General features: G+C 40.1%; 3 protein-coding genes across 4 annotated transcripts; 2 read left to right on the plus strand and 1 right to left on the minus strand.

The window, feature by feature from the left end:
* The first annotated feature begins 1,698 nt into the window (after positions 1-1,698).
* setd7 (SET domain containing 7, histone lysine methyltransferase) lies at positions 1,699-12,006 on the plus strand. Its single transcript, XM_050043043.1, has 8 exons — positions 1,699-1,829; positions 3,327-3,456; positions 6,388-6,589; positions 6,850-7,039; positions 7,311-7,392; positions 7,525-7,642; positions 8,843-9,000; positions 11,023-12,006. Exons 1-8 carry the CDS (start codon positions 1,790-1,792, stop codon positions 11,213-11,215), a joined length of 1,113 nt encoding a protein of 370 aa, XP_049899000.1. The 5' UTR covers positions 1,699-1,789; the 3' UTR covers positions 11,216-12,006.
* Positions 12,007-13,128: 1,122 nt separating this feature from the next.
* On the plus strand, positions 13,129-21,659 carry zgc:113425 (uncharacterized protein LOC541425 homolog). Of its 2 annotated transcripts, none has more exons than XM_050042227.1 (6): positions 13,129-13,608; positions 13,949-14,008; positions 17,581-17,712; positions 19,278-19,424; positions 21,017-21,074; positions 21,174-21,659. In XM_050042227.1, the coding sequence occupies exons 1-6, from the start codon at positions 13,444-13,446 to the stop codon at positions 21,281-21,283; spliced, it is 672 nt and encodes a 223-aa protein (XP_049898184.1). In that variant the 5' UTR covers positions 13,129-13,443; the 3' UTR covers positions 21,284-21,659. The 2 variants fall into 2 exon arrangements, with proteins under 2 accessions (XP_049898184.1, XP_049898185.1); XM_050042228.1 differs by having other exon boundaries at positions 13,130-13,608; positions 21,177-21,659.
* A 32-nt stretch (positions 21,660-21,691) lies between these two features.
* On the minus strand, positions 21,692-27,737 carry rab33ba (RAB33B, member RAS oncogene family a). Its single transcript, XM_050042226.1, has 2 exons — positions 27,224-27,737; positions 21,692-25,684 (listed from the first exon to the last, which is right to left on the minus strand). The coding sequence occupies exons 1-2, from the start codon at positions 27,449-27,451 to the stop codon at positions 25,184-25,186; spliced, it is 729 nt and encodes a 242-aa protein (XP_049898183.1). The 5' UTR covers positions 27,452-27,737; the 3' UTR covers positions 21,692-25,183.
* Between the last annotated feature and the right edge of the window lie 262 nt (positions 27,738-27,999).

The raw sequence follows: 27,999 nt of genomic DNA on the forward strand, positions 1-27,999 counted from the left end.
TGTGTTGTGGTCTTTGCATCGCGTTTTTCTAATGTGTTGTGTTGTGGTCTTTGCAGCGCGTTTTTCTAATGTGTTGTGTTGTGGTCTTTGCAGCGCGTTTTCTAAATGCTGCGCACGTGTTGTCAAATTGATGAAAATGTTTTCTAAATTTGCTTGTGTTTTGTCTTTTTGCAAGTTGCAGTGCTGTGACCTTTCAGGGCCACCGTACCTTTGCCATCTTGTTTGTTTGTTTGTTTTTATGTTTTTCGAGCCAGAAGTGACCATATTTGGACAAGAGGCTGGCAATGCGGAGGAGTGAGGGGTGGATCTGACTGTGAGGCTGGGGACACTATCGGCAGACAGCCTGTCACTCAAAGTGGCCCCGCCCTTTATTATGCATAATTTAGCCTTAATAAAATGGGTGGGTGAGTTATATAAAAATTCAACCCCTTACAGATGTCATGAACAAGGAAATTAGCCATAGAGACCAAGATCATTTTGTACCAGGCTGGTCTATAGGGACTGACTGGCTTCTGGAGCCAGCCTCAAGTGGCAATGCAATGAACTGCAGTTTTTGACACTTGTGTTGGCTTTATTTTTCAGCCCCAGAGATTGATGATTGGTTTCAATTGTTTTATGCCCCCTTGTGGTCAACAATTGTTCACTACAGTTTTAAACTATGTGGTGACTAAAGATTAAATACAACAGGCAGAACTTGAAAGGAACAAAGACACACGCTGTGAACAGGAGGAACAATATCAGATGCCATTAAAATAAGACACTAAGAAAGACAGGAAACCCTAACATTTACCAAACTGTCCACTATGCGAATGTAGTGTGTTTCCCATCTTAAAGGAACACATCATGACAGCTGGCTGTTGTCTTGTCAGATAATTTTACCCATATGATTTATTAGAAAAGAGATGGTCTTACATACTCCAAACTAATATAGAATCTCTCCAAAGTGGGTGGGGTCAATTTTCTAGAGGGGCGTAACACTGCTGCCCAGGATAAGGAGGGGCCGCACATCATTTACCACCCAGACCAATGACTGCATAACTGCACGGTGAAACTGAATGCCTTATCTGATTTCAGATAAATAAATGAACTGATAATATAATGTGTGCCAATTTGTGTCTCATTTGTCTTCTTCACTGTATAGTAAAAACTAGGCCTTAACAGTTAATCAAAATATTATCAAAATTTGCAATAAGGCCAAATGCAAAATCCAAATCATAGGAGCTTTGATTTTTTTTATCAAGGTAAAATGTGTCACAACATACCAATATAAATAAATAAATAAATAAATAAATATTTTTTTCAGTCAAAATGAAATGCAAAAATTGTGCAGTCATTGTAAAAACTGCCAAATGTATCAGTTGTCACATCAATTTACCTGTGTACATTTATAGACTGTATATCCAGCTACATCACAACCTTTTACATTAATCATTACATTTATTGGCATCATATTTGCACTCTGCACTCTGTAATGCTATATTGTTGTTTACAATGTACAGAACAGTCTGAATTATAGACATTGTGTGCTGTTGTTCATTGTATTATTTATAAAGCCTATATACTTTTAATACATATTTATCTATATGTCCATTTCCGTGTTTGAACAGGGCAACAAAAATAAAATAAAATAAAAAAATTTTAAAAAAAAGTCAAATGTCACATACCTGACCAATGAAGCTGGTTCTGATTCTGATTCTGATTCTGCTCATGTCATGTCTACATGACGCCCTACGGGTGACAGGAAAAACAGTCAGAGCTGTGGCGTGGTCACCCAGCAGCCTCCTGCAGCATGGACAGCGATGATGACAATGTAGAAGAGGTTGTGGAAGGTAAGCAACACCTTCCTCTTGTTATTCACCTCTAAACGATGAGGTGTCGGTTATGTACGATATTTCTCTGCCGCTCTGAGATTGTGAATTTTCCGTTGATCTCCATGAGTCAGTGTGTCGCTGGGCCTGCTGGGTAACTTCACAGCGCCACGGACTTCATTTCCGAAGGCAACCCGCCTGACAAGCGGGTGAGGGCGGCCTAGGTGATAGCAGTGCCCCGCTGCTGGACAGATTTGAGCAGGCAGGAAATAACAAATAACATGAAAGGTTATAGTTTTGTTTTTCACAGTCTGCCACACGTGTGCTCGGTTTCTGAAATGTGGCAACACTAAATTTGCGTGGTGTTTTCACACTTTGTATTTCTTCTAAGTTACCGACGTGAGAGATTTTTTCGCCTAAGTGTTGTTGTTTGTGTCAGAAGAGCTGAATTAATAAAAGCCGTTATGTGACACACACTCCTGTTTGTTTTCTGTAGGTGTGAAAACTGAACGCAAATCTGGAAAAACGTGAATGTTTGTTTCTTTTTGTTGTTCGCACCTCGTGTGACATGATCTTTTATGATTTGTCAGGGTCTAACAGGAAATACGACATAGCTGTGACCCATCAATACAGTTAGAATAAATCCTATACAAAGACAACTCTTGATGAGCAAAAGTCCTGTCATTCACCCAGGACAGACTCCATACCGATGATGGCCACAAGGGACACTGGAAATACAGTAACTCAAAAAGAATGAGGGCTAATGGGCAGGTTTCACAAAATCCCAAACCACTGCTATTTTAGGGGTTTCTTCCTGTTATGTCCATATATAACTTAGGAACAAAGTTAGGATACTGATATGATTTGTAATGTCTAATTGACATGGATACTGAGGAAGGTTCTGAAATCTATTTAGAGATGCTGAGATGAGATCATCCTGACAGACATAGCGCCTTCTGATGGCTGAAAACATAAAAAAATAAAGCTGCACTCACTCACAGTGATGATGGACCCCTTTTAGAAGCAATACCAGTCTTCATAAGGTGATAATATGTTAGGTGTAATGTTACGGCTTGTTCTGCTGCCCCTTAGTGGCTACAAAATAAATCAGTGCAGCTTTAAATTTTGTATGTGCATTCTTAGCCACGTGCACCACCTAGTCCCATGTTGTGTGTTTGTTTAGATGTCGCAGTCACTACTGCTGGGGCGTGTCTGCATGAAACAATAAAGACAGAGAAGTGAGTCTTCCCAGAGATCCGTGATTACTCATGAGCATCATGAAGCAAAAAGTTTAGGCTTAGCAGGGAATCTGAGAACCTCTAATAAAACATTTACATGCTTTAGCTTTTTTGATTGGTTATTTCTGTCCAAAGTAAATTTACAATGCTCAATTATCTATTCGGTTTGTTAAAGGCTCTGAGAAGTGGGTCCAAGTCATTGTTTTATAGGTCACAATTATGTCTGAGTTACATCACCAGTACTTAACTTAGGTCTGTCTATCTGTGTTTGTGTATTCAGGTCCGTTGGATGAAGACGATCAGCCCCATGGGTTCTGCACAGTAACTTATTCATCCAGTGATCGTTTTGAAGGACACTTCACCCACGGAGAGAAGAATGGCAAGGGGAAGTTCTTCTTCTTTGATGGAAGGTACTGTTAAGATAAGGCAGGAAAAATTGAGACTTTTATTTCAACTATGTGACTGCCGTGTCACATGTTTATCAGAGCAGTACATTTTCAACAAGCTAACACTAGTGTTTACATCCAAAGGCATTTTGAAACATTCTGGTTTCAGAGCATGTTCTGCCGAAATCTGGCAGTGTGTTTTCCAGAGACAGTCAATATTTCAATTATAAAATTTGAATAAGATGAAACATTGGGCATTATGGTTAATAAGAAATAAAAATGAAATTAAAATTTTAATACTACATCATGTAAACAGTTGTGAAGTTGTACATGTTTGTTTGCTCTCCATAAAAAAGCTTCCTGTGCACCACAAAGGTATCAGAAGTGGGGAAGTTAACGAGACGCACATTTGCCACAACAATTACCACGTGCTCATTCTTGAAGGCTTCTCTCTGGTAAAACCCACACAGACTTTTGAAAACACATCCTATACAGCATTAAACTGATCTGTGAGTGGTTTGCCTCCATCTCCATTAAAGTGCAGTGTCCAGTCACTTCCCAAAGTGTTTCAGTGGAACAGTGAATCAGACTGTCTCAAACTGGGCTGATCCCTATCAGTGATACTTATATTGCAAGATAATGGCAGAATCAGACCAGACACAGACCACAGCTGTGTCCTGGTCACAGGACAGTGACACTGCAGTCCAAATACAAGGAACAATAGTAACTGTACAGTACAGCACAGTGGACTGTCATGATATGCTAAATCATGCATGTGTTTCTCTCAAAGCAACCCTTTTCTTATAATGTCCCACATATATATATATATATATATATATATCTATGTGTGTGTATGTATATATATATATATATATATATATATATATATATGTATGTATAGATAGATAGATAGATAGAATTTTTTTTTTTACTTTTCTTTTAAATATTTTTTTCCTAAAAATATTTACAGTTAAAGGGGCAAAAAGCGAAATCGTTTCACCGCTAGGTTTGCTGTTGTGCACTCTGCTGTGTTTAGCTATTTCCCTGCCTACTTCAATGATGATGGTACCTGTAATACATGTAATATATTTGCTGAGATGGAGGTGAGGCTCAGTGACTAGAAGAGCTGGTAGAAGTGCTCCGTAGCTGTAAGTTACTCCAGTAGCCGGTGGCAGCCGACTTGGCTAGAGCCATCGCCGGATCCCGGCTAGTGCTAACACTGGGAGCTAACGCTAACATTCCTACTCTTCTCCGTGAGTGAGAGTGATGTTTTAGCCTGGCTACATTTTACAATGCTAATTGCAAATGTTAGCTGGGCTGCCGGGCTACTCACCTAACACAACCGTAACGCCTGACCCATTGCTGGGACAGAGCCGCTAATAACTCAAGCTCCGGACATTAACCCATGCTACGATTGTAACATTAAATTTAATTGAATCGACATAGCGACATGTGCCTAACGTTACTGTAACACTAATTAAAACAGACATTTGACTTTATGTTGTACCTGTCCAGGAGAAGAAGAGCTAGCTCCGAGTCAGATTGTAGCCCCTTTAGCTCTCTCAGTGCTCTCCACCTTGGAAATGCAAGGCCAATGTTAATCCGAGTTCTATCCCTTTCTTTATCCGACAACTTCTTCACCAACAACCGTTGTTTCTTTAGAGGTAATGTCGGATCCTGGTCGTTTTCAGGTGAATGTTTCGTTCCGCTCTCCGCCATTTCACTTCGAAAATACGCGCTGCCATTGCTCACTGGCTGTAGCCTTTTATAGGGAGGGAGGGCCAAGGGCTCTGAGAGGAGGGAGGAGGCAGCGATTCACATGAACGTACATGAACGTGCAGCCGGACCGGCTTGTAAACGAGGGGCTGGAGATCAACACAGAGAGAGGGTGTGTGACGTCATGGTATACTCCAGATGAAATTACACCTCTAGTTCTTCACATAGCAATTTTTTAATTCCTTCAATCTAGAAATGATGAATTTTGCTTATTGCTCCTTTAAGTTTGGAAATATATATATAAAAAACTTGAAATATTAAAATATGTACTAGGAAAAAGTTAGGTTTTTTCTGAGTATATTATCACCTTTTCTTCTATTTTAAAATATTACCATTTATTTCTCAAAACAATACTGCATTAATCTTAAAATAAATAAATAAAATGCAAATATTACCTTTTTAAAATCTTGTAATATTAGGACTTTTGCTTTCAAACTATCACCACTTTAATTTTGAAATATTACAATTTATTGCTTCAAAATTCTACCATTTTCGTATGAAGACTTTTGTCTCAAAATTTAACTTCTTCAACCTCAGAATATAACTTTTTTTATTGGAACATTACATCATTAATATCATAATATTATGTCGTTTTTCTGGAAATATTGTCACTTTAATCTTGAAATATTACAACTTTTTATCTCAAAATAATACCACTTAAATATTACGATTTTTTTCCCCTCAAAATATAACCTCCTTAAAGTTGGAATATTACCTCTTTAATTTTGAAATATAATAACTTTTTTCCTCAAATATAAAAATATTACATGTTTTTTTAATACTAGCACTCTACTCCCAAATATCACATAACTTTTTTTCTCAATACATTACTTCATCCTCTAAATATTTCTACTTTTTCTTTCTTCTTAATGTTATGTTTTTCCAGAAATTCCACCATTTTGTTTTCTTAGTTTTTTCCCCCCACTGCATTCTTAAACTCTCAACACTGACCCTAATACTTTGTTGTTGTTTGTATTCTATGGTAGTAGTAAACAATTGATAATATCTGTAAATACAGTTAAAGTTAGTAAGGCAGATATTTATAGCCAGTAAGGTATTATCTGCACTGTTTGGGTTTACACACGCAGTAATACTTTCATTCTGACCCTACTTATTTAAGGTGATTGAGTTTAATTATATCTCCACTGCAGCCCTCCTCCTTGTGTCTCTCCTCCACAGTACGCTGGAGGGTTTCTATGTAGATGATGCTCTGCAGGGTCAGGGGGTGTACACATATGAAGATGGAGGTGTCCTCCACGGGACGTATGTGGATGGCGAGCTCAATGGGCCTGCTCAGGAGTACGATGCAGATGGCCGCCTGGTGTTCAAGGGCCAGTACAAAGACAACAACCGCTGTGGGGAATGCTGGGTCTACTACCCTGTGAGTCAGCTCAGTGCTCACTACTGTCTTTACACTGACAGAGTTCACTTGGTTACCTGACTGAAGGCACTTCAAGGGGCATGTTTAGGAAGTGTTTATCTTACCATTACAAGTCCTATATGATACTGAATGTTCCGGAAAGCCCTTTTTAAGACAAAGACACAGTTATGATATGGTGCATATGGAAGAAGAACAGTAACTGAATGGTCTTTGTTAACTGTGTGTATTTTGTATGTTGGTGTGTACTGTGGTGCGTCTAGGATGGAGGCTGTGTGTTTGGGGAGGTGAATGAGGATGGGGAGATGACTGGTGAATCTGTAGGGTACATCTACCCTGACGGGCGCACGGCTCTCTATGGAAGCTTTGTGGATGGAGAGATAATCGAGGCTCGCCTTGCCACCCTGATCTCCAACCAGAGCGGAAGGCCACGCTTCGAAATCACACCCAGCAGTAAGAAGTTAATGGATCCATTTAGAATGGTCTCCTTTCTTGAAGTCTGTCGCATTTGTTTTTCAAGATATGAATCATCCGTCCAGGAATGAGTGCTATGAATAAATCCTCTATCACAGAGTTTGTAATTATGAATTCTGATATTGCTGGAAGGTGAATGAGTCATACTGTAATATCGGACTGTGTTCTGCAGTTCTGGTTATATTGTTGTATTTAATGGATGGGTTATTTAGAACAACTCACCAACAACATGACATACTCTGTTTTTAAGGTCCTGTGTACTCGTATGACAAGTCCACGTCCACCTGTATCACTGCCAACGCTCTGCTTCCTGACCCCTACGAAAGCCAAAGGTTAGTAAGCTTCATACTGCACATATGCTCACCTGTTAGACATTATGTCTACTGAATTCACCATCACATTTAGAATGTCAGCCGGGCAGAGCCACTTCTTCATACTGTTACCATATTGTTCCTGTGTGTCAGGGTGTTTGTGGCAGACTCTATGATCAAAGGAGCAGGACAGGGCCTGTTTGCCAAAACAGACGCTGAAGCTGACACTGTGATGGCTTTTTATAACGGAGTACGCATCACACACTCTGAGGTATGACACAAGTAAAAAGATCATTAAGAGCAGTGATTCCCAAAGAGGGCCACCTCTGTGGTCAAAGATTGCAGAGAAGATAAACTTACTTGGGAAAAAATGGAAATAACAATTTTTAAAATCTGAATAATGAAAAAATGTCCTTAGCTGGAACACCAGATGTTGAGAAAGTAAACTAGTTAGCAGGAGAGCAGACAAGTTAAGTCTGTTAAAATGTATTGGAAAAGCTAAAAGTAATAGATACATGCTTCAAATAGCTAAATAATAGTGGTTAAAATAGTCAGCCAAAAGTAATGGTTAAACCGTTAAAATAGTTAGCTTAACATTATGGAAAACAGTGGAAGTAGTTAAAGATAACAGTGGTTATAACAGCGAAAAGTAAGAGTACTACAAGAATGCATACTAAAACCTAGAAATGAGTTAGCAGTTCAGCACTCCTGGTCCCCTCGTCTTAAAGTCAGTAAGTTTTTGGTTAGATGCTTGAAGGTCTGTGGTTAACACAAGCTTAACAGACATTTACGTTATGTTCTACGCTATAAAATATGTCAGTAAATGCCGCACTCGGGACTTTTGAAGTACTACAGAATGCCATCACACCATAGTGTAGTTTGTTTATAGCCCAATGTTAGCTTTTTACTTCCGGAGATTGCATGTACGCCTCAAAGAGGGCCGCAGTGTGTATTAGTGTTTCTGTGTCATTGCCATGCTAAGCTAGTTTGCTAGCTGAATGAGCCAGACACTTGTGTCTGTGCTGTCGAGGCCTCATGTGGTAAAGGCCGTTCAGATCACAATTGATAGTTGATGTGGCTACTTATTCATGCAACATAAATGAGCGAAGCACACAGCACCCCTGAGTTTAACAGGAAAGGGGAAAGTTGAGCGAGGTTCTGCTGGGTACCAAGCTCGCTCATCATGTTGTAAAATGTAACTTTCCAGTGAGCACATCACATAATGAAAGTAAATTCATCTGTTTATTTTAGTTACGGATCATTACAAATATGCTGTGTTTTAAATGTAGCATGTAGTCACACTGTAAGAAGAAATAAACATGTATAGAAATAAAACATTTAGATGCACCAATAATTGCTACCTAGAGCTTCCCACCTGTACTTTACATGTGTCATCAGTTTTCTTGGGCCATTTTGCAGTATTGTTTACTTATTAAACCATTTGTCTGTCACGACTACCTGGACTCCTCAGGTGGACAGCAGAGACTGGGCTCTGAACGGGAACACAATCTCATTGGATGAGGATACGGTGATTGATGTCCCTCAGCCGTTTGACCAGACAGAGAGATACTGTGCTTCTCTGGGTCACAAGGCAAACCACTCCTTCACCCCCAACTGCAAATATGACCCGTGAGTACAAACTGACAGGAGCAGAGGGCAGGGAGGGGAAGAGAGTCATACATTTTTGAAATAAGATTCAAAATTTTGAGAGTTCATTCTTGAGCTTGAAAAACAATCTCAGCATGAGGTTTATGCAGTAGCTTTTACTTCTATCACAAACTTCCTTAGATGATGTTGTCATGGAATTTTAGTGCTGAGTAATTAACCTAACTTAACTAAATCTAACTGAAATATATTTAAATGACATGGTTTAAGCTAAGATGTAAATGGAACTCAGCTCCTGATTAAAATGAATAGGCTAAATGTGTGCAAAAACCTTTGTGTGTGTTTAGAACTGTTAACATTACCAAAAGGTGCACCAAGGTCAATGCAAATGGTCAGATTTAACTTACTGGTCCAGTAATTGTTTTTTTTTTTTATGTATATGGGGCAAAAAGCACCTTCTCATACCAGGACCTTAATCACCTCTTTACATTATGGGAACCCTTTTCAGTATAAGCCCAACCCTCCAGGACGGTCTGTGGAGAAGTCCAGGAGAGATTTATAGAAACTTAACAGCTGATCTGACCACAAAACATAGAAGGTTAAGCTGTTATGATCATAGACTTTGAGCTGTCATCACAACAATGTACATAGCTAACGATGGCTAGCATTATCTACACAGCTACACGATACAGTGTTGGCTATACAGCACCAATACAGGGCCACAGCCCAAACCTGTCAAGTGTCAATTTGCATTTGAAACTTAGTAAACAAGATTGTATATAACCCAAGTAATGCCGTTTGAGATGATACTTCTATAAACACCTCAGTTTTGGAAAACTGCTTTACCTAAGACTTAGGTTGTGATAATGAACTGCCAGGTCATGTCATATTATCAGTTGGATTGAAGTCACAACTCACTGAGGAAGTCCCAAAACCACCAGCTCATAATTATGTAAATCAGGTTAAGAGTAAAGAACATAGGGTATGTGATGTCATGATGCAATCGAACATTTCCCTACAGTATGTGTTTACCAAATATCTCTAACCTGAAAACACAAACCTGCAACCCATTCTGATGCTGCACATCCACAAAACATAAATGTGTCCTTTTCAGGGTTATTGTTATGACATCACAAAGGGCTCAAACAGCCAAAATGTGAATATTGGAGGTTGTGGCAGATATTGATCTTTTTGATAGAGCTATAATTTCAGCAGTTTTACTGACAGCTTTCTGGAAATCATTTATTTGAATGATTAAAATGGTACCACAATACGGCTATTGTATGATTCCACAGTAAGCCAATGATATGTGGGGTATAGGGGTTTAACATGCCGGCCATGAACCTCAACATTGCTGGTTTGAGTCAGGCTGAGGACCTTGTTGCATGTCAATCCATTTCTCTCTTTATTTTTTATTCTTTATTCTTTATTCGGATCCCCATTAGCTTCCACAAAGTGGTCGCTAGTCTTCCTGGGGTCCACACACAAAACAATATTAAAAGTATGTCAATTTAAAATCACAGAAAAACAATGAGACAATAGAATTCAACCCAAAATTAGGACAAAAGAAGAAAACCAAAATTGTCACAAACTCACTGCACCAAGTAAATGAAATAAAATAAAATTCAAATAAAATATCTATTTTTAATCTGTCAAATGCTAGTGAGACCATATTGCAAACTGAGACGCCTCTATAAAGAACAGTTCTCATCATAAAATTTGTTCGTGGACTTGGTGCCACTAGAAGACCAGTGCTCACTTGACGTGTCACATACACATGACAAAAACCACTATATACTAGTTTATCACTAAAGAACTGAGGTGTATTTTTCAAGATGACAGTCACATATTTCTTGCCACCTCTCTACTGTTAAATCTCTAATAAAAAAGATACTTTCAAAAAAGGAAAATATATATATGATAATATTGAGTTATTGTCTGGCATCATAATATTTGTTATTAGGAAAACATGGTAACATTGTGGTTGTCTTTCTTGTCAGAATTTGATTTTTTAATTAATTAATTTATTTATTTTGGTTTGTGCAGGTTTGTCCACCCTCGTTTTGGGCCTATCAAGTGTGTCCGAACCTTGAGGCCTGTGCAGAAAGATGAGGAGCTAACGGTCGCTTACGGTTACAATCACGAGCCATCAGGGAATAATGGCCCCGAGGCACCTGATTGGTACATGCAGGAGCTGAAGGAGTTCCAGCAGAGCCAGGCAGCTTCCACTGGCCTCTGAACATGCAGATGAATTCCTCTGGACAATTAAACACCCCTCTACCACCTTACAAGACTCCGCAGCCTCATGGCACCAATATTCCCTGCAGCTGCACACCACACCGTAGATATTTGAGAAGTTACCATGCTTCATATGGTATTCAAATGGAATACTGCTTGAGCAATTCAGTATGAATGGAGGCCTAAGCAACAAAAGAACTATGCAAGAAACCAAATGTTAGTCGAGGAGACATGTCTCTGGCTGGAGGTGCTGTCCTGTCTGAGTTTACCACTGTCCTCTCCATTACATGTTACATGAAATCAACATTTACATGCTCATAGTTGGTGCTGTTCAATTTAGGATATAATGAAGAACTATTACCATTTTTCTCACTTTTCACTGTCTATATCTTCAATGAACTGTATGTCAGTTGGTTTACAGTGGCTGCAGTTTACTTAACAGGGCTCCCCTCAAGGTGTTGAGTTTAACAGCACTCTTTTACAGCACAGTATTTTTCACATTTGTTTAGCTCACACCTCATTTTAAGTAATTCAGCTTGCCCGCTTCGTGCATTTTAAAAATGTAACTTTGTAGACCTTTTCTGTTGGCATACAGTATCTACAGTCTATATAACAGTGACTAATTTATTCAGAATATCTGACATTGGTAAAGTACTGTATTTCCTGAGCATTGGTGATTTGTTACTAAAGGACTCTACCACCACAGTAATGACCTACAGAGAGCTTGTTCCACTTTTCTAACCTAATTATCTGTGTTCATACGCTACTAAATAAAGCCCAACGTAAAGAAAATCAATTCACATGCCTCATTTGTCAATATTGCAATGATTGCAGGCCCTTGAATTGAATTGACACAAAATCATATCTTTGTAGACTGTGGGATATCAGCAAATAATACAGCATTGTGATGAAACTATGATGCCATCAATATAAAAAAATAAAACATTGCACTTGCATAGATTGGGTGTTTGTAAAAGACAAAGTGGCCAACTACATTTTTTAGTGATTTTAAAGGGAAGTTCCTAGTTCCTGCAAGTATTTTGAGATTTGAGGATCAAAATGAGAGCTAATAGTGTATGAGAAAAGACATCTTAAAGTAAATTACTGCATTGCTAAATGCTAAGTAGCTTGAATCCAAAGTTAGAAGGCTATAATTTCATATTTCATGAATGCTTTTCATGGCCTACATCTGGTGATACAGAGGTGAACTTCAGTCAGCCAAACTTGAATTTGGCTGACTGAATGTTTCAAGCTACCATTTATTAGGGCTTGTACTTCACTTATCAGAGCAGGGGGGTTGCTGGGGTGTGCCTTCATTTCTCTTAATATCATGACCCTCCCTGGAGCTACAAATATTTTTCCTTCAGTCTCTCTAAGTGACTGGAGGGAAATGCATGACCCTCCCTTCACTATAAATAACCATATTTCACAGTTTCTTACTATGATAAATGGTGTAATTTTAATTTTTTGTTAATGAAAACCCACCTGCAGGTTTTGAGTGTATGTTTAAGAAATGCAAAATGCGACCATTTTCAAGTTGAATGTCCCTCCCCTAAGCCAAATGTGAAAATATAACTCCCTCCACAATGATTAAAAAATATTTGAAGTGCCTCCCCCCTTTTGCACCACCTCCCTCACTCTCAAAAGTAAGGTGCACTTCTTTATGTAGTCCCTTAACAGTTCTGGGTTCACGTGCTAATATTACAGGTAAGTATCCTGAAGTAACATGCTAACATCACACAGGCCAGTGTAATGTAACCTATTCTACAGGTCATATAGAGCTAGAACAGGTTTAGAAGCAGAAATTGTTTAACTTTTTGTTTGAGGGCACAAAACAATCCGTGGCCTAACGCAGGAGGAGGGGGCGGGGCCTGGCAGCCTGAGAGTCAGCACCCTGGGCAGCAAAGTCCCTGTCAGTCACCACCTGCTGCTGGTCAGCCAGGTTAATGGATAAACTTGAGTGAGAGCAGCCCGCAGACCGGAAGATACACACCACTGGAGAGAGCTGCTGTGAGAAAGGCTTTCTGAAAAGAAAACAATGTTTTAGTTTTCAGAAACATTTGTCTCAGTTGTCACCACCCGGACTAATGTTTCTGACAAAGAAAACCCTCAAAACCACAGTGAGCATCGAGCTAACTTGAAGTTTCACCCACGAGCTGAACTTCACCGTTGGCCGTGGAGAGGGACGCACCGGTATCAGGGGACTTTCTAGCGGGTAAACACCTGGAAATGGACCGATACAGGTACTTCGTTTTCAACCAGAGGAGCGTGCTCGTCCTCGGTGTCCTCCAGGTGGCTTGTGCGGCTCTTTGTGTGGTGTGTGGCTTCATGGACGCTGTTTTCCGCAAGGATACCCCACTGAGTACCACCAGGACCCCGGTGTGGGGAGGACTGGTGAGACACACAAACTCTGCAGTTATAAGTGGTATCATGAGTTATTGACAGCAGGTTTCACCTTCATGTAAAACAGTAAATCTGTAGAACATGTTTTACAGATGTTTAAGATCTATATTTATCTTTATCTGACAAAGGTTTGTTGATAAAGCAACATTTAATTTCCTGAATACTGAATGGAGTTTGGTGTGAACCTCATGTAGGAGATTATGGGATATACAGGAGCTTAGAACATTTTAGTTGTCATATCAATAACCTGCTGAAGCTGCTGACACTGGCCTTTGTCTGCCTGCTGCTTGTGTGTCAGTTCACTGAGGACATTATTCTCACTTCCTTTTAGGTCATGGCCTCTCCAGGTGTGCTGGCGCTGTTTGCCTCCCAGAGGAAAAACTCAAGACTGGTAAGTGAGATGGTTTCTTCGACTCTTCTTGTCTCTATATGTGGGCTATTTTTCAAGGCAAGGTGAGTTTCTTTCCCATTGGCCTCTTTATGGTTTATGTTCCTTTGTGATTTGCAAGTTCTTTTTGATTTTTCATATATACATAATAGAACATAGAGCTGGGCGATATGGACAGAAATTCATATCTTGCTATTTTCAGGCTGAATGGCGATACAAGATGTATATATTGGTGTTGTTTACGAAAAGGGCCACATGTTCATTTGCAAGTCAAAGTCACATATGAGATGTCACAAGCACTTTACTGAAAACAGTTCCCCATACAGCTGCACAACATGTAGTGAAAAATGGTATAAAATAAATAGCAGGGCTGTATGTTAACTTTTTGCACATATCACTGGAGCTATAGAGGTTTAAAGGTTTGCAGCGCAGGACACAAAACTATAGCATGAGTATAAAAGTATCAAGGAGGCCTAAAAAAGTAATTTTCCATGGCAAATTTTCTAATTAATCTAGTGCTGGAAAATGATTGAAATATTTTTGTTTATTTAGGTTAATAATCTTATTTATGCACATAGCATCGACAGAGAGGCAAAGGGAGGGAAGGAGCGAGAGACACTTTGTCCTCGTTATATACGTCTTGTATATGAAACGTCTGTGTTGTCGCTGCATTTTATTAAACACATCTGTCGCCTGCATCCAGGCGCTGTTTGAGTGTCACACAATAGACTACAGCTACCAAGAATAAAGGTGATGCGCTGTGATCCACCTCACACACAAACTAACACTCACCTGACACAATCAAGCAGCTCTGTCTCCCACACATGTAGCACAGCACTGTACTGCACGTGTGCTGCTGCAGTCATTTCATTCACCTCACAGACTGATGTAGGGTAGGACCTGCAACATATAGACTGATGTCACACTGTAGACTAGTTAACAGACAGATTAAACAAACAGTGTCTTAGTGCTGCTGGAGAACTTACGAGTGAGTGAGTGAGTGGGGCGGAGCTGTGCAGAGAGAATGAGAGAGGAGAGATGCACACAGGCATGGCTTTTCTGAAGAACAGCGTTATGTAACACAACCTGACCTTATATCGGTATCAATGATATTGTCTTAATCTGTATCTTGCTTGAAATATATCTATATATTGTACATAGTCTTTATGTCACCCAGCCCTTTCAGAACACTGCACCTGTAGTTGTTGTTAAAGACTTGATGACAAAGGATCGATCTTACAGCCTTGCGGGATATTTTATTGTGGACACAGCTTCCAACAATGAGACAGCCCTGTAGAGCAGTCCACCAAACATTTTTATACTCCTCCTCAGACAGTCAACATACCTAACTTTCCGTGTGTGTGTGTGTGATTTCCTGCCATTTCCCAGAACTTGTTGCACCATCACAATGTTCAACAATATTCAGGGGCGTCGTAGTAGGGGGGGAAAGTGGGATTGATAACCTAGGGTCGCAGTTGGGAGGGCAGAGGGCTTGAAAAGCATGCAATGATTGTTTTTGCAATTTTTTATTTCCCCTCTCAACCCTTAAAGGTGCAAAATGGTTTAGTCCACCCCTGCAGTAGGATTTGTCCCTATAAACAGCTAGAGGCAAGTGAGTGACTACCATACCACTACCAGAGCAGGGTCTAGAGGTGACTGTCTGGTCCCTTTCAGGGAAAGTGTTTTTGGGCAGTCAGTTTTTTCATATCGAGCGTCTCACTCATGGAACACGATACCAAGTGACATACGTGACTTATCAACCCTTACATCTTTCACTAAGCATCTAAAAATGTGGTTATTGGAGAATCAAAGCTGCAATCACAGTGAATTCTAAAAGTCATTGGATATGCTGTATTGTCATGTGTACTGGATGTAAATGATATTTGTATTGTTCTTTGTGTATCTGTCTGGTTGTCGGGTTGTCGGGGATGTTGCTGGTGACAAGCCAGTCTAGTGACCTTGTATGCTTACATACATTTGTTAAGTATGCAAATTCTGTGAATTAGTGCATACATAATTTTACCTATGTATGCTAACCTGTGCAATAACACCTGCACACACACATCTGTGTGTGCAGAATATGTGCAATAGGGCAACGTGCAATATACAACAGCACTTCAAAACTTAAGCACTTTAGCAATCTAGCACTTTAACACTTGATCATCCAAATTCCTATGGTCACTTTATTATGGTCTGTTATGAGTGACATGGTTTATTGTCTGTCTTAATGTCATTGTATTTTTCACCTTTTATTGCTATTGTATATCTGTTTTATTGACTGTACATGAACATCAACCTGCCCAGGGACAAAGGATGGAAATTAGCCAATGGCTACAATCCTACATATTTACATGCAAGTGTCTATTAATATGTACTGTCCCTGTTATTAAAAAAAAAAAAAAATTTAATTAAAAAAAATATGCTGCTGAAGCAACAACATACACTTTAATGTATTACCCCAAGAAGAAAATAGAGGAAAGGGGGAGACAGCAAATTTACTTTGTAAAAAATCAAAATTCAAAAGGTGCGTGAGAGAGACGTGGCTCAAGAGAGGAAGGGCGAGGGGCCCACAGACGCTGCTTTTGCATTGGGCATGGAACTTGTTGTTATGCCTCTGAGTATATTCCTACATGATATCATAGAACACCTTATTTATTTACAATGACTCTTTTTAGCATGTCAATCTCTTACCTGTAATATTCCTCCTATGGGAACGTATGCATCAAGTCGAAAACACTAAATCCAATCCAAGTCCAAGGCTATAGGGAACTTTTTTTTAAAGGGAAACAGAATTTGACACTATAGCCCGACTGATACTGGATTTTAGAGGCCAATACCGATATCAGTGAGTTTAAAAAGTTTTCATCACTTGATCTGATATGACAGGCAGAATGGCGACCAGGCATAAGAGTCATGTTTGAAAGTATTTTGACAAAGTAAATAAAATAAAAGTGCAATGCAAGCTATGTTAGGTTAAACTTGCGTATCATAGCTAATATTTAATTTTGCTTTGGTGTTCATTTTAGACCTTATTATCATGTTAGATTTATTTAGTTATTTATTTATTTTGCGAGTACGTTATGATAATTTAATATTTGCTTTAAATGCCCATCCTTAGAGATTACTCCTCTTGGCCCCTATCCCCCTTTTGAGGTTACAACCCAAACTCCCAAGTGTCCCTAAATAAACCCAATGTTCTGGGACAAATTAAATCAGAACAGTGACTCACAAGATATTATTTAGTCAGTATTATAAATAGTTAGATGGAGGCTAAACCACAGATTGAACCTTGACCTGGGTTTTTAGACAGGAGTTCCAAATACATTTCTCTACATGTTTGGTATTTGCGCTACATAATCATAGTTTACTAAAACAGCAAAACTTTAGAATGTTGTTTAGACTGATAGCATGGCTTCTCTCTACATATTTGTAAAATAAACCGAAAACATTCAAATTGAAATACGTTTTTTATATGCCAGTCAGACAAATTGGGTTCTCTGTCTCCCTCTCTGTCTCTTACTTACACATACAGAGTGTCATTTTCTTGTCTTGAGCTTGTCGTCCTGTCCCTGCAGGTGAGTGTGATGGTGGTAGCAGCAGGACTCTCCTGTGTGGCGGCAGTGTTTATATCAGGTTACTCCTGTCTGACACTTACCTACGGCGAAGAGGATGAAGACGTCTTCCACCACCACGACAGTCCTCAAGTGGTAACCACCACACACATGCAAACACATACACACACACACACACACACACACACACGAATACACACGCATGTGTTGATGCACTACTACAAAAGATTTCCTTTAAGTGATACCCACTGTTTATTTGGTGAATCATGATTACCTTCCTCACAGCAGACCTGGTTAACACGTGTGTAATAAGTGAAATTAATAGTGTTCAGGCACTGGTATTGAATGGAGCCTGTGTTAATGTTATTAGTAACACCTGGGATTTTCTTGCTGTGACAAGTCAAAATGCTCTAAGAAAGTTTTTTTTTCTTTTATTGTCAAAGGTAGTGATTCAGCTTGATAGTCACTGTGAAGACCATAGTTCAGTTAATTGTTGAGGTGTAAGGAGTCCACAGCAGAACGACATTGCATTACCCATGTGTCTTTAATGAGGGAGTTTAAATGGAGTTGAGTTTAAATCAGGAAATAAATTAAATAACTATATTTTTTCTATTTTTGACATAGGTGCAGAACTTCTAATTTCTCGTCAGTGTTATTACATTGTTAAAGTGGCAAACAAATTTAACACACATAATGTCTTCATCGACTCTGGAGGAGCTTTGTCGAGTCTGAGAAAATAACCCTGATGATGTCATCAGGGTTATTTTTGTTATCTCAGTATAGATTAACAACAGAAAGCCTGCGCTACAAACTGGGGGTATGGAGGTTTAAATACAGGTGTTTCTCAGAGTCAGAGATTCTGATGAAAGTCACTTTCAAATTGCATTATGGGAAGGGATCTAGCATTAGTGGAACTCAACCCACATTAGAGATAAAGATATCAGTCTGTGCTCTTTCCATTTAAGCCATTATTTTTAAAAATCAGTCTCTTGCAAGTCCTTAAGCTTTATGAAAGAGCAATGCTAAAATGCTTAAAGGAAATGGCCACTTTAGAATGAAAATACAGACAGTACTTACTGACCCTCATGCCGACAAGAAGTCCACTGTAGTTTTTTAATCCACAAAACTTGTTCGGCGTATCGGAGGATAACAGCTACGCTTGAAGTGCATGGAACCCACGTCCAAAATCATTTTGAAATGACAGTTAGCCTGCAGGCATGCTGTGTTTACATGGCAACTTGCGCGAGACTCGAGAATGTTCAGAGACGTTCTTGTTCTCGAGTCTCGCGAGTTGCAGGCTAACTGACCACAGTGAGAAATTATGCTATAAAAGTGGAGTAAATTATGTCTTTCCAAGTCAATTTTGCATGCTGCCGCTTCAGGGCACTTGGATTATGACGGACGAGCCGTTCTGACGTTGTTGAAATGCATTAGCAGAGTTTTATTACATTTTCAAAATGATTTTGGACGTGGGTTCCATGTACTTCAAGTGTATGGAAAAATCCAGCTACCTGTCCTCCGATACTCCGAACAAGTTTTGTGGATTAAAAAACTACACTGGACTTCTTGTCGGCATGAGGGTCAGTTAGTACTGTCTGTATTTTCATTCTAAAGTGGCCAAGACTGAAATCTGTGTGCAACAACATCACTGCTATGCCTACGTAATACAGGATCCATCCATTCTTTGTCTCTCTGCTCAGACGTTTGTGCTTCATCGGATGGTGAAAGGGGCCAACGCCACCATACTGCTGACCTGCACCATCGGCCTGGTTCTCTCTTCTCTCATCGCCTATGTGGGCTGCCGTAGTCTTCCCAGCTGTGGCTGCTACGATGCCAGAACGGGATTGGTAAGGAAGAAGACAGTCACCACAAATAGCTTTAAAATGACAAAAAAAAAATCAAATTTTTCACTTTTGATGTACTGTATCGACCCTTTGCTAAAGCCTGCTTCTCCCAGTTACTGTTGCTGCACATCAAACTTTCTGCTCTCCGAGGCACACATGTCATTTCCACTGATAATGGTGGCAGATATACCGCAAAAAAATCTTAGTAATTTTGAAACAATGGGGTCTTGATTTCAGACAGAGGTAGAAAAAGCAGCTTTTCATTTCTAGCCAGCGACTGTTAGTTTTATCTGCTGAAATTTAAATTGTCACTGGCGGCTTGCATCAGCTGTAGCTAGCTAACTAATTAAGCTAATATTAGCTCTATGAGTTAGTTGTACACTGATGGCTACATATATGTTATTGTGGTAAAGCTGCATGACTCAAAAACAGAGAGTAGCAATCAGAATCAGAAAAAGATTTAATACTATGTAGGTTTTTCCCTTACAAGGAATTTGCATTGGTGTTTGGTGCATACAGTAAATGTAATAAGGGGAAATAAAACACGATAAAAAACAATAACATTTTTGTACTTGCAGTACAGAGCTAGTTAGCCAACCATTCTCTCTTGGATGGGGTTTCTTCTAACGCGATCTGTAACCCCACAAAATAATTTAGTTTGCTGATGATGTGCTGCTTGTCCTTTGAAGTAACACTACGTTAGCATTAGGCCAGCCGTGCCTACTAATGTTAAGCTAGGATAGGACAGTTGCTGTTTAGAGAAAGTGTTTAGCAGAGAGTCAAAAGAGTGCTTCAGGTATGTGTCCGAAAACCTGGAAATGAGTTTTAGCAGTTCCGGTTCCTTTGTCTTGAGGTCTTTAGGTTTTTGGTTAGATGCCTAAAATAAGGTCTGTGGTTAACACAAGCTCAAGAGACTTGCGCGTTTTTTCCTCAACATAAACTACGTCAGTAAATACCTGACTTGTGAATTTTGGAGATGTTAAGTCTTAAAGAAGGCGGTTGCTAGCAAGTGGCTAAATGAGACTACAGAACGCCATCATGCTGAACATAGCTTTCCAGTCTTGTTTTGGTGGTGATGTTAGGTCATGTGACCATAGTGTAGTTTGTTTAAAGCCTAATGTTAGCTTTTAATTTTCAGCAGTTTCATTTAGGCTTCAGGAATCATAAAAGTGGTGTCAATTTGTGAAGATTATCTTGCTGAACAAATCATATAAGTATCATAAACATTTGTTTGCCACAGAGCTTATTTTCTGCAATAATCCAAAATGGAAAAATCCTTAAGGCTTTTTGAAGAGAGACCAGGGGGGCGCTAACTTCTGCGTTGGCCTAAAGAAAAACATCATCCCTTGAGCCCTCTATAGTAATCGTGTCAGACTGTGTACTTCAAACATCATAATCACAAAGATACCTCTATTCAGGCCATAATATTGTTTTGTGAATATTGCTTTCCAATAAGAAACTCCACTTTGGTGGTCTTATTAGTACTGTTTTGCCTCCACTTGAGCAAATCCTGTTGATTCTCTTGTGAACAGGCCTTTTTCCTTTTTCCAAGGATGTGATGTTTTTTTATCTTGTGTGTGTTTGTGTGTGTGCAGGAAACACTGGTTCCTCAGTGTGACCCTGGGGACACTGAGATGGTTTGTACATGGCAAGGTAAGAACTAATGTTGTCTATAAACTAATACTCGCCCATAGCTCCTGCTGGTATTCATGTGTTTGGCAGTCCTGTGATGTAGTTCTCGTCTGTGTCCAGCAGGAGGTGACGACAGGCTTTTCAACTCTCCTGCTCAGTCCACTGAGCGGAGCACCACTGAAGAAGAGGAGGGTCCTTCCAAACTGCCTCCGTACAGCAGACTGACCTGACACACATTAGAGAGACTGGTCCTAAACAGAGATATGACGAGATGATATTTCGTTGAAGTTGTGCCGATACATTTCTTATTTTTTGTGGATGGATGGAGGGACAAGACTCAACTGAAGACATCAGATTGGAATGTTGTAAAGAGATATTTTGGGGAGAGATGAGTCGTCTGTGCTCTTGATTAGACCATGAACTTTAGACTGTCTTTATTTCCTCTTTGAGCAAAGATTTCTGTAGCCAAAGAAGTTGAATATCTGTATATGTAACATGTCAGAACTGAAATGCATTATTACCTGTATGCTGTGTAAAAGTGAGTTATGTTCTCAGTAAGACATTATATGTGTATTTAATAAATAAAACCTGACTGTGCTGTTTTGAGCATTGTGTTTTTAAAGAGACATGACTCCATGTTGAAATGTTCAGGGTCGTTTATTGCAAGGTTACACATGACAAAACCATTGCAACTACTTGTCCCCAGTAGTTTCATTCATTAGTCACTTTGTGATTTGATACCATTCTGCAATTTAGATTTTTCTTTCTGAGCATTTGCAATGAGAGATACAGTAGCATTATCTGTTGTTCATGGCTGTAGTGAAGAAAAGGCAGAGGATGTTATATTAGGGCCTGATGTGAAGGTGGATGGGGGGGGTTTTATCAAAAACAAAGGACACTTGAAGAACAGAAGAAAGCAGCAACCAAATCTGAAACAATAAAACACCCACATGATGTCTTCCACTGTTGTCACATCAGTGATGAGCCACAGAGATGCAGCTAGCACAGCCTGTCTGTTTTCCTTCCCATCTGCGTGCATAGCCTCTGAACAGTGAGTCCTGAGAGAAGGCCGTTTGGTTTGACAGATAAACATCAATGTACAGCGTGATCAGCAGAGGAGCCACAGGACCAGCTGCGGCCGCAACAAACATCCAAAACCACTAAGACACAAAGCTTCAAACTATCATGGTATCATGGCTTATCAAACAGTGTGTTCTTTTATCATACAGTGGTGTTTGCAACATGCTGAATATTGTATCACAAGCTTACATACAGGATAAGTAGTGGGTATAGGCGTCCATGTACATGTAGAGGTGCACACTACAAAGTCTTACACACTGAGAGGTATGTGTTTTCACTGTTTGATTCACTGGCTAGCCTACACAGTACTAGTGCTCAACAATCTGGCTATTTTGGAGTCTTTCATATGCAGAAGAGGGAACAGGCAAACACAACTAACAAAGGCAATTCTTGCTAAATTTCTAACATCTTCCCTTTCCATCCTGTATCATTAAACTCCCGGTGACATCGTCCCATCACTGAGTGCAAGAACAGGTTCATAATGTGTAGCAGACCTGTTTAACAGATGGGATTCAAAGGATTCGCCTTAAAGGTTCATTTATACTCCCATTACGTATGAAAATAGACATTCATGTATCCTTTATGTTGACATGGATACATCCACTAGAGGACAGAACAAATCTATTTAGCTAATGTTAGCCAGCTTGCTAATAAATACTATGAAATTTGTTTATTGGTACAGTTTCTTCTTTTCCTGTTTCCTGACTCACTGCCAGCCAGGTGCCATCTCTCATGTGGGGCAGCTTGTATATTTTTTGACCAGTATCATACTACTAATTAAACATGATAACAATCAGTGTCTCCTCCACACGTACCCCTTTGCTAATGGTTGAGGCTTCAAATTCACCAGTCAAAGTTCGCCAAAGTTGAACTCCACGTGATGCTAGGACGTAAATTTGCTTTGCCATCGGAAGCGAATGTTTTACCCATCCCTTTACCTGTATTAATTGGAAGGGAACGATAGCCGAGTATTTGCCAGTGTTAAGACAACGGACAAAAGGCTCTGTCCGTGTCTGTATACCGTATAACGTTAAGCATAAATTAACCTTTTCCATTAAATGACAACATCACATGCTGCCAGTTTGCAGAGTGTTAGCTTAGGTGCTGCATGCTAACAAACTGAGTTTGACAAAAGGAGCTATCCCTCAAAAACAGGTGCCTCTACCTGTGGTAACTTTTTTTGGCCACTTGGGGGAAGCAGAAACAAGCTGTGAACAAAACCTTATGGAGCTGGAGAGCTAACCGCTAATATGCCTGCCAAGCAGGGCTAGCACTACAGACACACAGCTCTCAGAGTAATCACATGGACCTGACCTGACTGGACCAACCACATTGAATAGTTTAGTAAACATTGTTTCGCTTGAATCCTAACTTCAAATAAATATCAAAAAGACAGTGACTGAGTATTCCCTTTTGATTCCAAGTACGCAAGTGTGAAAATCTAGATGTGATTACTTAATGTTTTCCCCCAATGTTGTTCTTCAGCAGTATGAAAGATTAATATTTCTTACACCTAATACTTTTCCTTAATCAACTCTTAAATTTAGTGAGCTTGCCAAGCATGTGATACAAACAGAACATTATTACAAAATGAATTCCACATTTCTTTTAAAGGTTTTCGGTCTTTGGATTTAAAGAAACAGACTTAAAGGTACCCTGTGGAGATTGTTAACAATAGTAGCAGCCAATATGTTTTTATGAGCACTTTGCTAGCATGTGCACGCTGCTGATGCAAAACACACCTTTGCAATGTTAATGATTTAAATAAATGATTGAAAGTTGTTGGTGATATTGCGATTAATTTAGCAGTTTATTTGCTAGATAGATAGTTTCAAAGTTTTTAAAACAGTGATACTCAACGTACTGCCTGCGAGTTATAGGCGGCAGGTGGCCAGCCGACCATTTTCTATTTTACAATGAAAATAAACTGGCTCACAGTGGGAATTTGTTTGTACGTTGAATTTAAATAAAGTGTCAGAGTGCATAAAAAAGCACCGCAATAGAGCTTGCTTATTAAAATAAAATGCCAGGAAAGGATCCCCTGGACCCCGACATGGGCGCGGGCCAAGCCCTGAATGCCCTCAAATCTTAGAAACGCCCCTGCATACACCTGCACAGGGCTGCTGTGGCTTTATTTGCCTCTTGGCAAAGATCACTGAGGACAGCAAATGTCGAATATAGTTGTCGAAAGACTTTATATACTGATGAATATGATTAATATTTGTTTATTGACTGGCCCCTGGCCCCCTGTCATTTCGCAAAAGTATCCCCCAGACAAAGCAAGTTGAGTATCCCCGATTTAAAATATTGCCTGTGAAAGTATTTTTTGAACACGGAAATGCATTCAACAAGTTTGTTAGGCTTCAAAAATACACATAATGTGTTTTGATGAGAAACACTGAATGTAAACATGAAAACTCAGCAGGGCACCTTTAATGACACGGCTGAATTAAAACAGAATATACTGTTTTATATTATAAAGTCTGTTATTATGTCCACCATAAGTCTGCATGAAGAAATGAGTCTGCTGTCCAATAACATCATACTAAAGCTGTAAAGAACGACATTTCTATGGCATCTCCCTCCTCAGAATCCCTTATTTATTAATGCCACTGTGTCTCTGTGTTTTCTGTGGCCACAGAGCCCATGAAGAGAAGTGAACTGAAACTTCAGAAGTGTAGAATCAGGACTTAAATTATTATCGAACAGGAAGAAGTGATTTAGAATCTGGAATTTGGCCCCTTGTTCAGGATCATTTCCGTGAACCAATGCCAGATATTGGCATTCAAAAACAACAGTCATACTGCAAATACTACCCCAAAACCATTGAAAGTCATGTATAAAGTTAAGCACAGGCATTGGAAAAAAATGTTTCCTCTTCTAATGGAGAATTCGTTAATGTGTTTGTGCTGATTGTGAAGCCATTTTGCTAGATCCACTCTCCCTTTCCAGACCTTCACTCCATTCTCGGCTCCTCCCGTCTTTAATCTCTTGGATCTTGTGCAGCCACGGGCTGAAGTCTTCTTCCTCTTCACCGCTGTTTTTCTCCCTCAGCAGCTGCTGCAGCCCCAGCTCCTGGTCCCGTCTCCCCCATCATCCCTCCTCCCGCTCAGGTTGATGGTACCCCCTGATCCCCCAGGTGGCTGGCTCAGTACCAGAGGCTTCTGAGACTTCAGCTTGTGGGCGACCGTCATGAAAATAGCCTCAACGTGGTCACTATTTCCTCCACCAGAGTTTCCCTCTCCCTGGCTGCTTGGGTTCTTTGCAGACGTCTCAAACAGAGGCATAGAGTGGGCATCCGCAAACTGTTGAGCCACATCTGTGCTCACTTGCACGGAGTCTTGAAGGTCACACTTGTTTCCCACCAGGATTCTGGGTACCTCTGTGCCCAGTGCGTGCTGCTTGCACTCCTCAATCCAGGCTGGGAGGCTGCGGAAGCTGGCAGCATTGGTGACATCATAGACGAAGACAACAGCATGAACGTTGCGGTAGTAGTGCTGCACCATGGACTTCCTGAAGCGCTCCTGACCTGCAGTGTCCCACAGCTGGATCTGCAGAGGGACAGTGTGGAAATGGATCAGCAGAAATGGATCAAATCCTATTAGAAGACCCAACCAGCAATTAAAGGGACAGTCCACCCCAAAATCAAAAATACACATTTTCCTTCTTACCTGTAGTACTATTTATCAGTCTTGGTTGTTTTGGTGTGAGTTGCTGAGTGTTGGAGATATCAGCTGTAGAGATGTCCACTTTCTCTCCTATATAATGGAACTAGATGGCACTCAGCTTGTGATGGTCAAAGTGCCAAAAAACACATGTAAAAAACTCAACAGCAATGTCTCTTTTCAAAAATCATGACCCGGTTACTGAAGATAATCCACAGACCTTGTTGTGAGCAGTTTCATGCAGGAACTATTTTCTTTCTGCTGAACTACGCCCACCAACTGTATCACTGCGCACAAGGAAGCGTGCATCTGCTGCTAGCTAACCTAGCACCACTAAGCTAGCTAATGTTACAGCTTGGCCCAGGAGAACACCATTAGTATGGCTGGCAGGTGTAATTCGGTGCAAGAAAATAGTTCCTGCATGAAACTGCTCACAACAAGGTCTGTGGATTATCTCTAATAACTGGGTCATGATTTCTGGAAAGAGACGTAGCTATTGAGAGTTTTTCAAATGTATTTTTGTTTATTTAGTGATTTGGTGCTTTGAGCACCACAAGCCAATTGCCATTTAATTCCATTATATTGGAGAGAAGGCAGACATCTCAGACAGCACTACAAGTAAGAGGAAAAATGTGCATTTTTGACTTTGGGGGTGAACTGTCCCTTTAATTAATTCTAATAGCAAGTATTGTGTGTGTCCAAACTTGATTTATCGTTTTGCCTTGTGCCATGACACACACTGTTGCATTGAGTGACAACACATTGTCGGTTTTTCATGACATAACTAAGCAAACTTCAAACCAAACTCCATTCGAAAATGTGGAAATTTAAAGGTACACTATAAAGGGTTTTTCTAGAAAGACCATGTATCAACTGACACAAAAGTAATCCCTCTCAATCACCACTTACAGCCTATTAGAGATGTGTAGGGGTGTATTTATCTGCAGAGACCCTGCCTTCTGCCTGTATTATCTACTTATTTATCTGTGTTCGGGATGTTCCTGGGCACAGGTAGTGACCAGGCAGAAGCAGTTTGCCCTAAAGCCAGTGATCAGTGAACCAGAAGGAGAAATGTAGGTAGGAAAGTGAATGAGTAGCACTTGTCCATCCTTGATATATTACCATTGACATGCCCTTGAGCAAGGCACTTAACCCTCTACTGCCGCAATGGAGCTAGTCAGTGGCCCACAAGTGTGACTGTTGATAGACAGATCCTTGCACTGGCTGTGAGGCAACATCTAACATTGCATGTAAGTGTTTTGCTTTATTGTTTCATTATGCCTCTATGACGTTACCTGCCCTTGCTCTCCGCCCCTACAGTGTTTGCATGACTGTGTTCTCTCTATCAGAACAGACAAGACATCCTCAGGCACAAGATCTGCATTATCATTACAGAGATTTTCTGACAGTAACCTCAGTGCCCACCTTGATTTTCTCGCCGTCAATCTCGACCAGCCTCTCCCTGAAGTCCACCCCGATCGTGGCCTCAGTCTTCTCGGGGAACTTCCCGGCACAGAAGCGGTAGGTGAGGCAGGTCTTCCCGACACCAGAGTCCCCGATCACGATGATCTTAAAGATGCGGGTCCTCGGCGGCGGAAGAGTCGAGCTCGTCAGAGAGCCGGAAAATTCAACCGAAGACCCGCTCTCCGCCATATCTGACCGACAGACAGGCTGATGATCAGCAGAGAAAGCCTTCAACAGCAGCCGCTCCTGCACGAGCTGTCCGTCAACCCACTGCTGCTGCTCTCACGAGAACAGCTACCGCTCTTTGTCAAAATTCAAAGGCGTGCGTGAAGACATTTATTCAACGTTCAAATATTGTCACTATACAAACAGTACATTTATCTAAGTCTTAATTTATCCCAGTAAACACACCCGGTCCTCAGCTGTGAGGGAGCCACGTACATGTTGTTCGAGGAAGTCTTTTCTCGCGAGATTCAGTTGTGCAGTGTTCAATGTCCCGTGGGAAATAATGTAAAATCGAAATTCATACAAGAAACCGTTTCTATGGCAAGCCGTTTTAACATTTAATCGCTAGACTGGATATTCATTACTGATATCTGCAACATAATTTTGCCTAGTCAAAACTCTTATTCAAGATATCTGTAATTAGATTTTGACTAGTCAAAACTCTAATTACAGATATCTGTAATTCAGTTTTGACTAGTAAGATTCAAACTATTTTTGCCATTCATGTGTAT

This window comes from Epinephelus moara, chromosome 4, assembly GCF_006386435.1.
Source record: "Epinephelus moara isolate mb chromosome 4, YSFRI_EMoa_1.0, whole genome shotgun sequence".
In the NCBI taxonomy this organism is placed as follows: Eukaryota; Metazoa; Chordata; class Actinopteri; order Perciformes; family Serranidae; genus Epinephelus; species Epinephelus moara.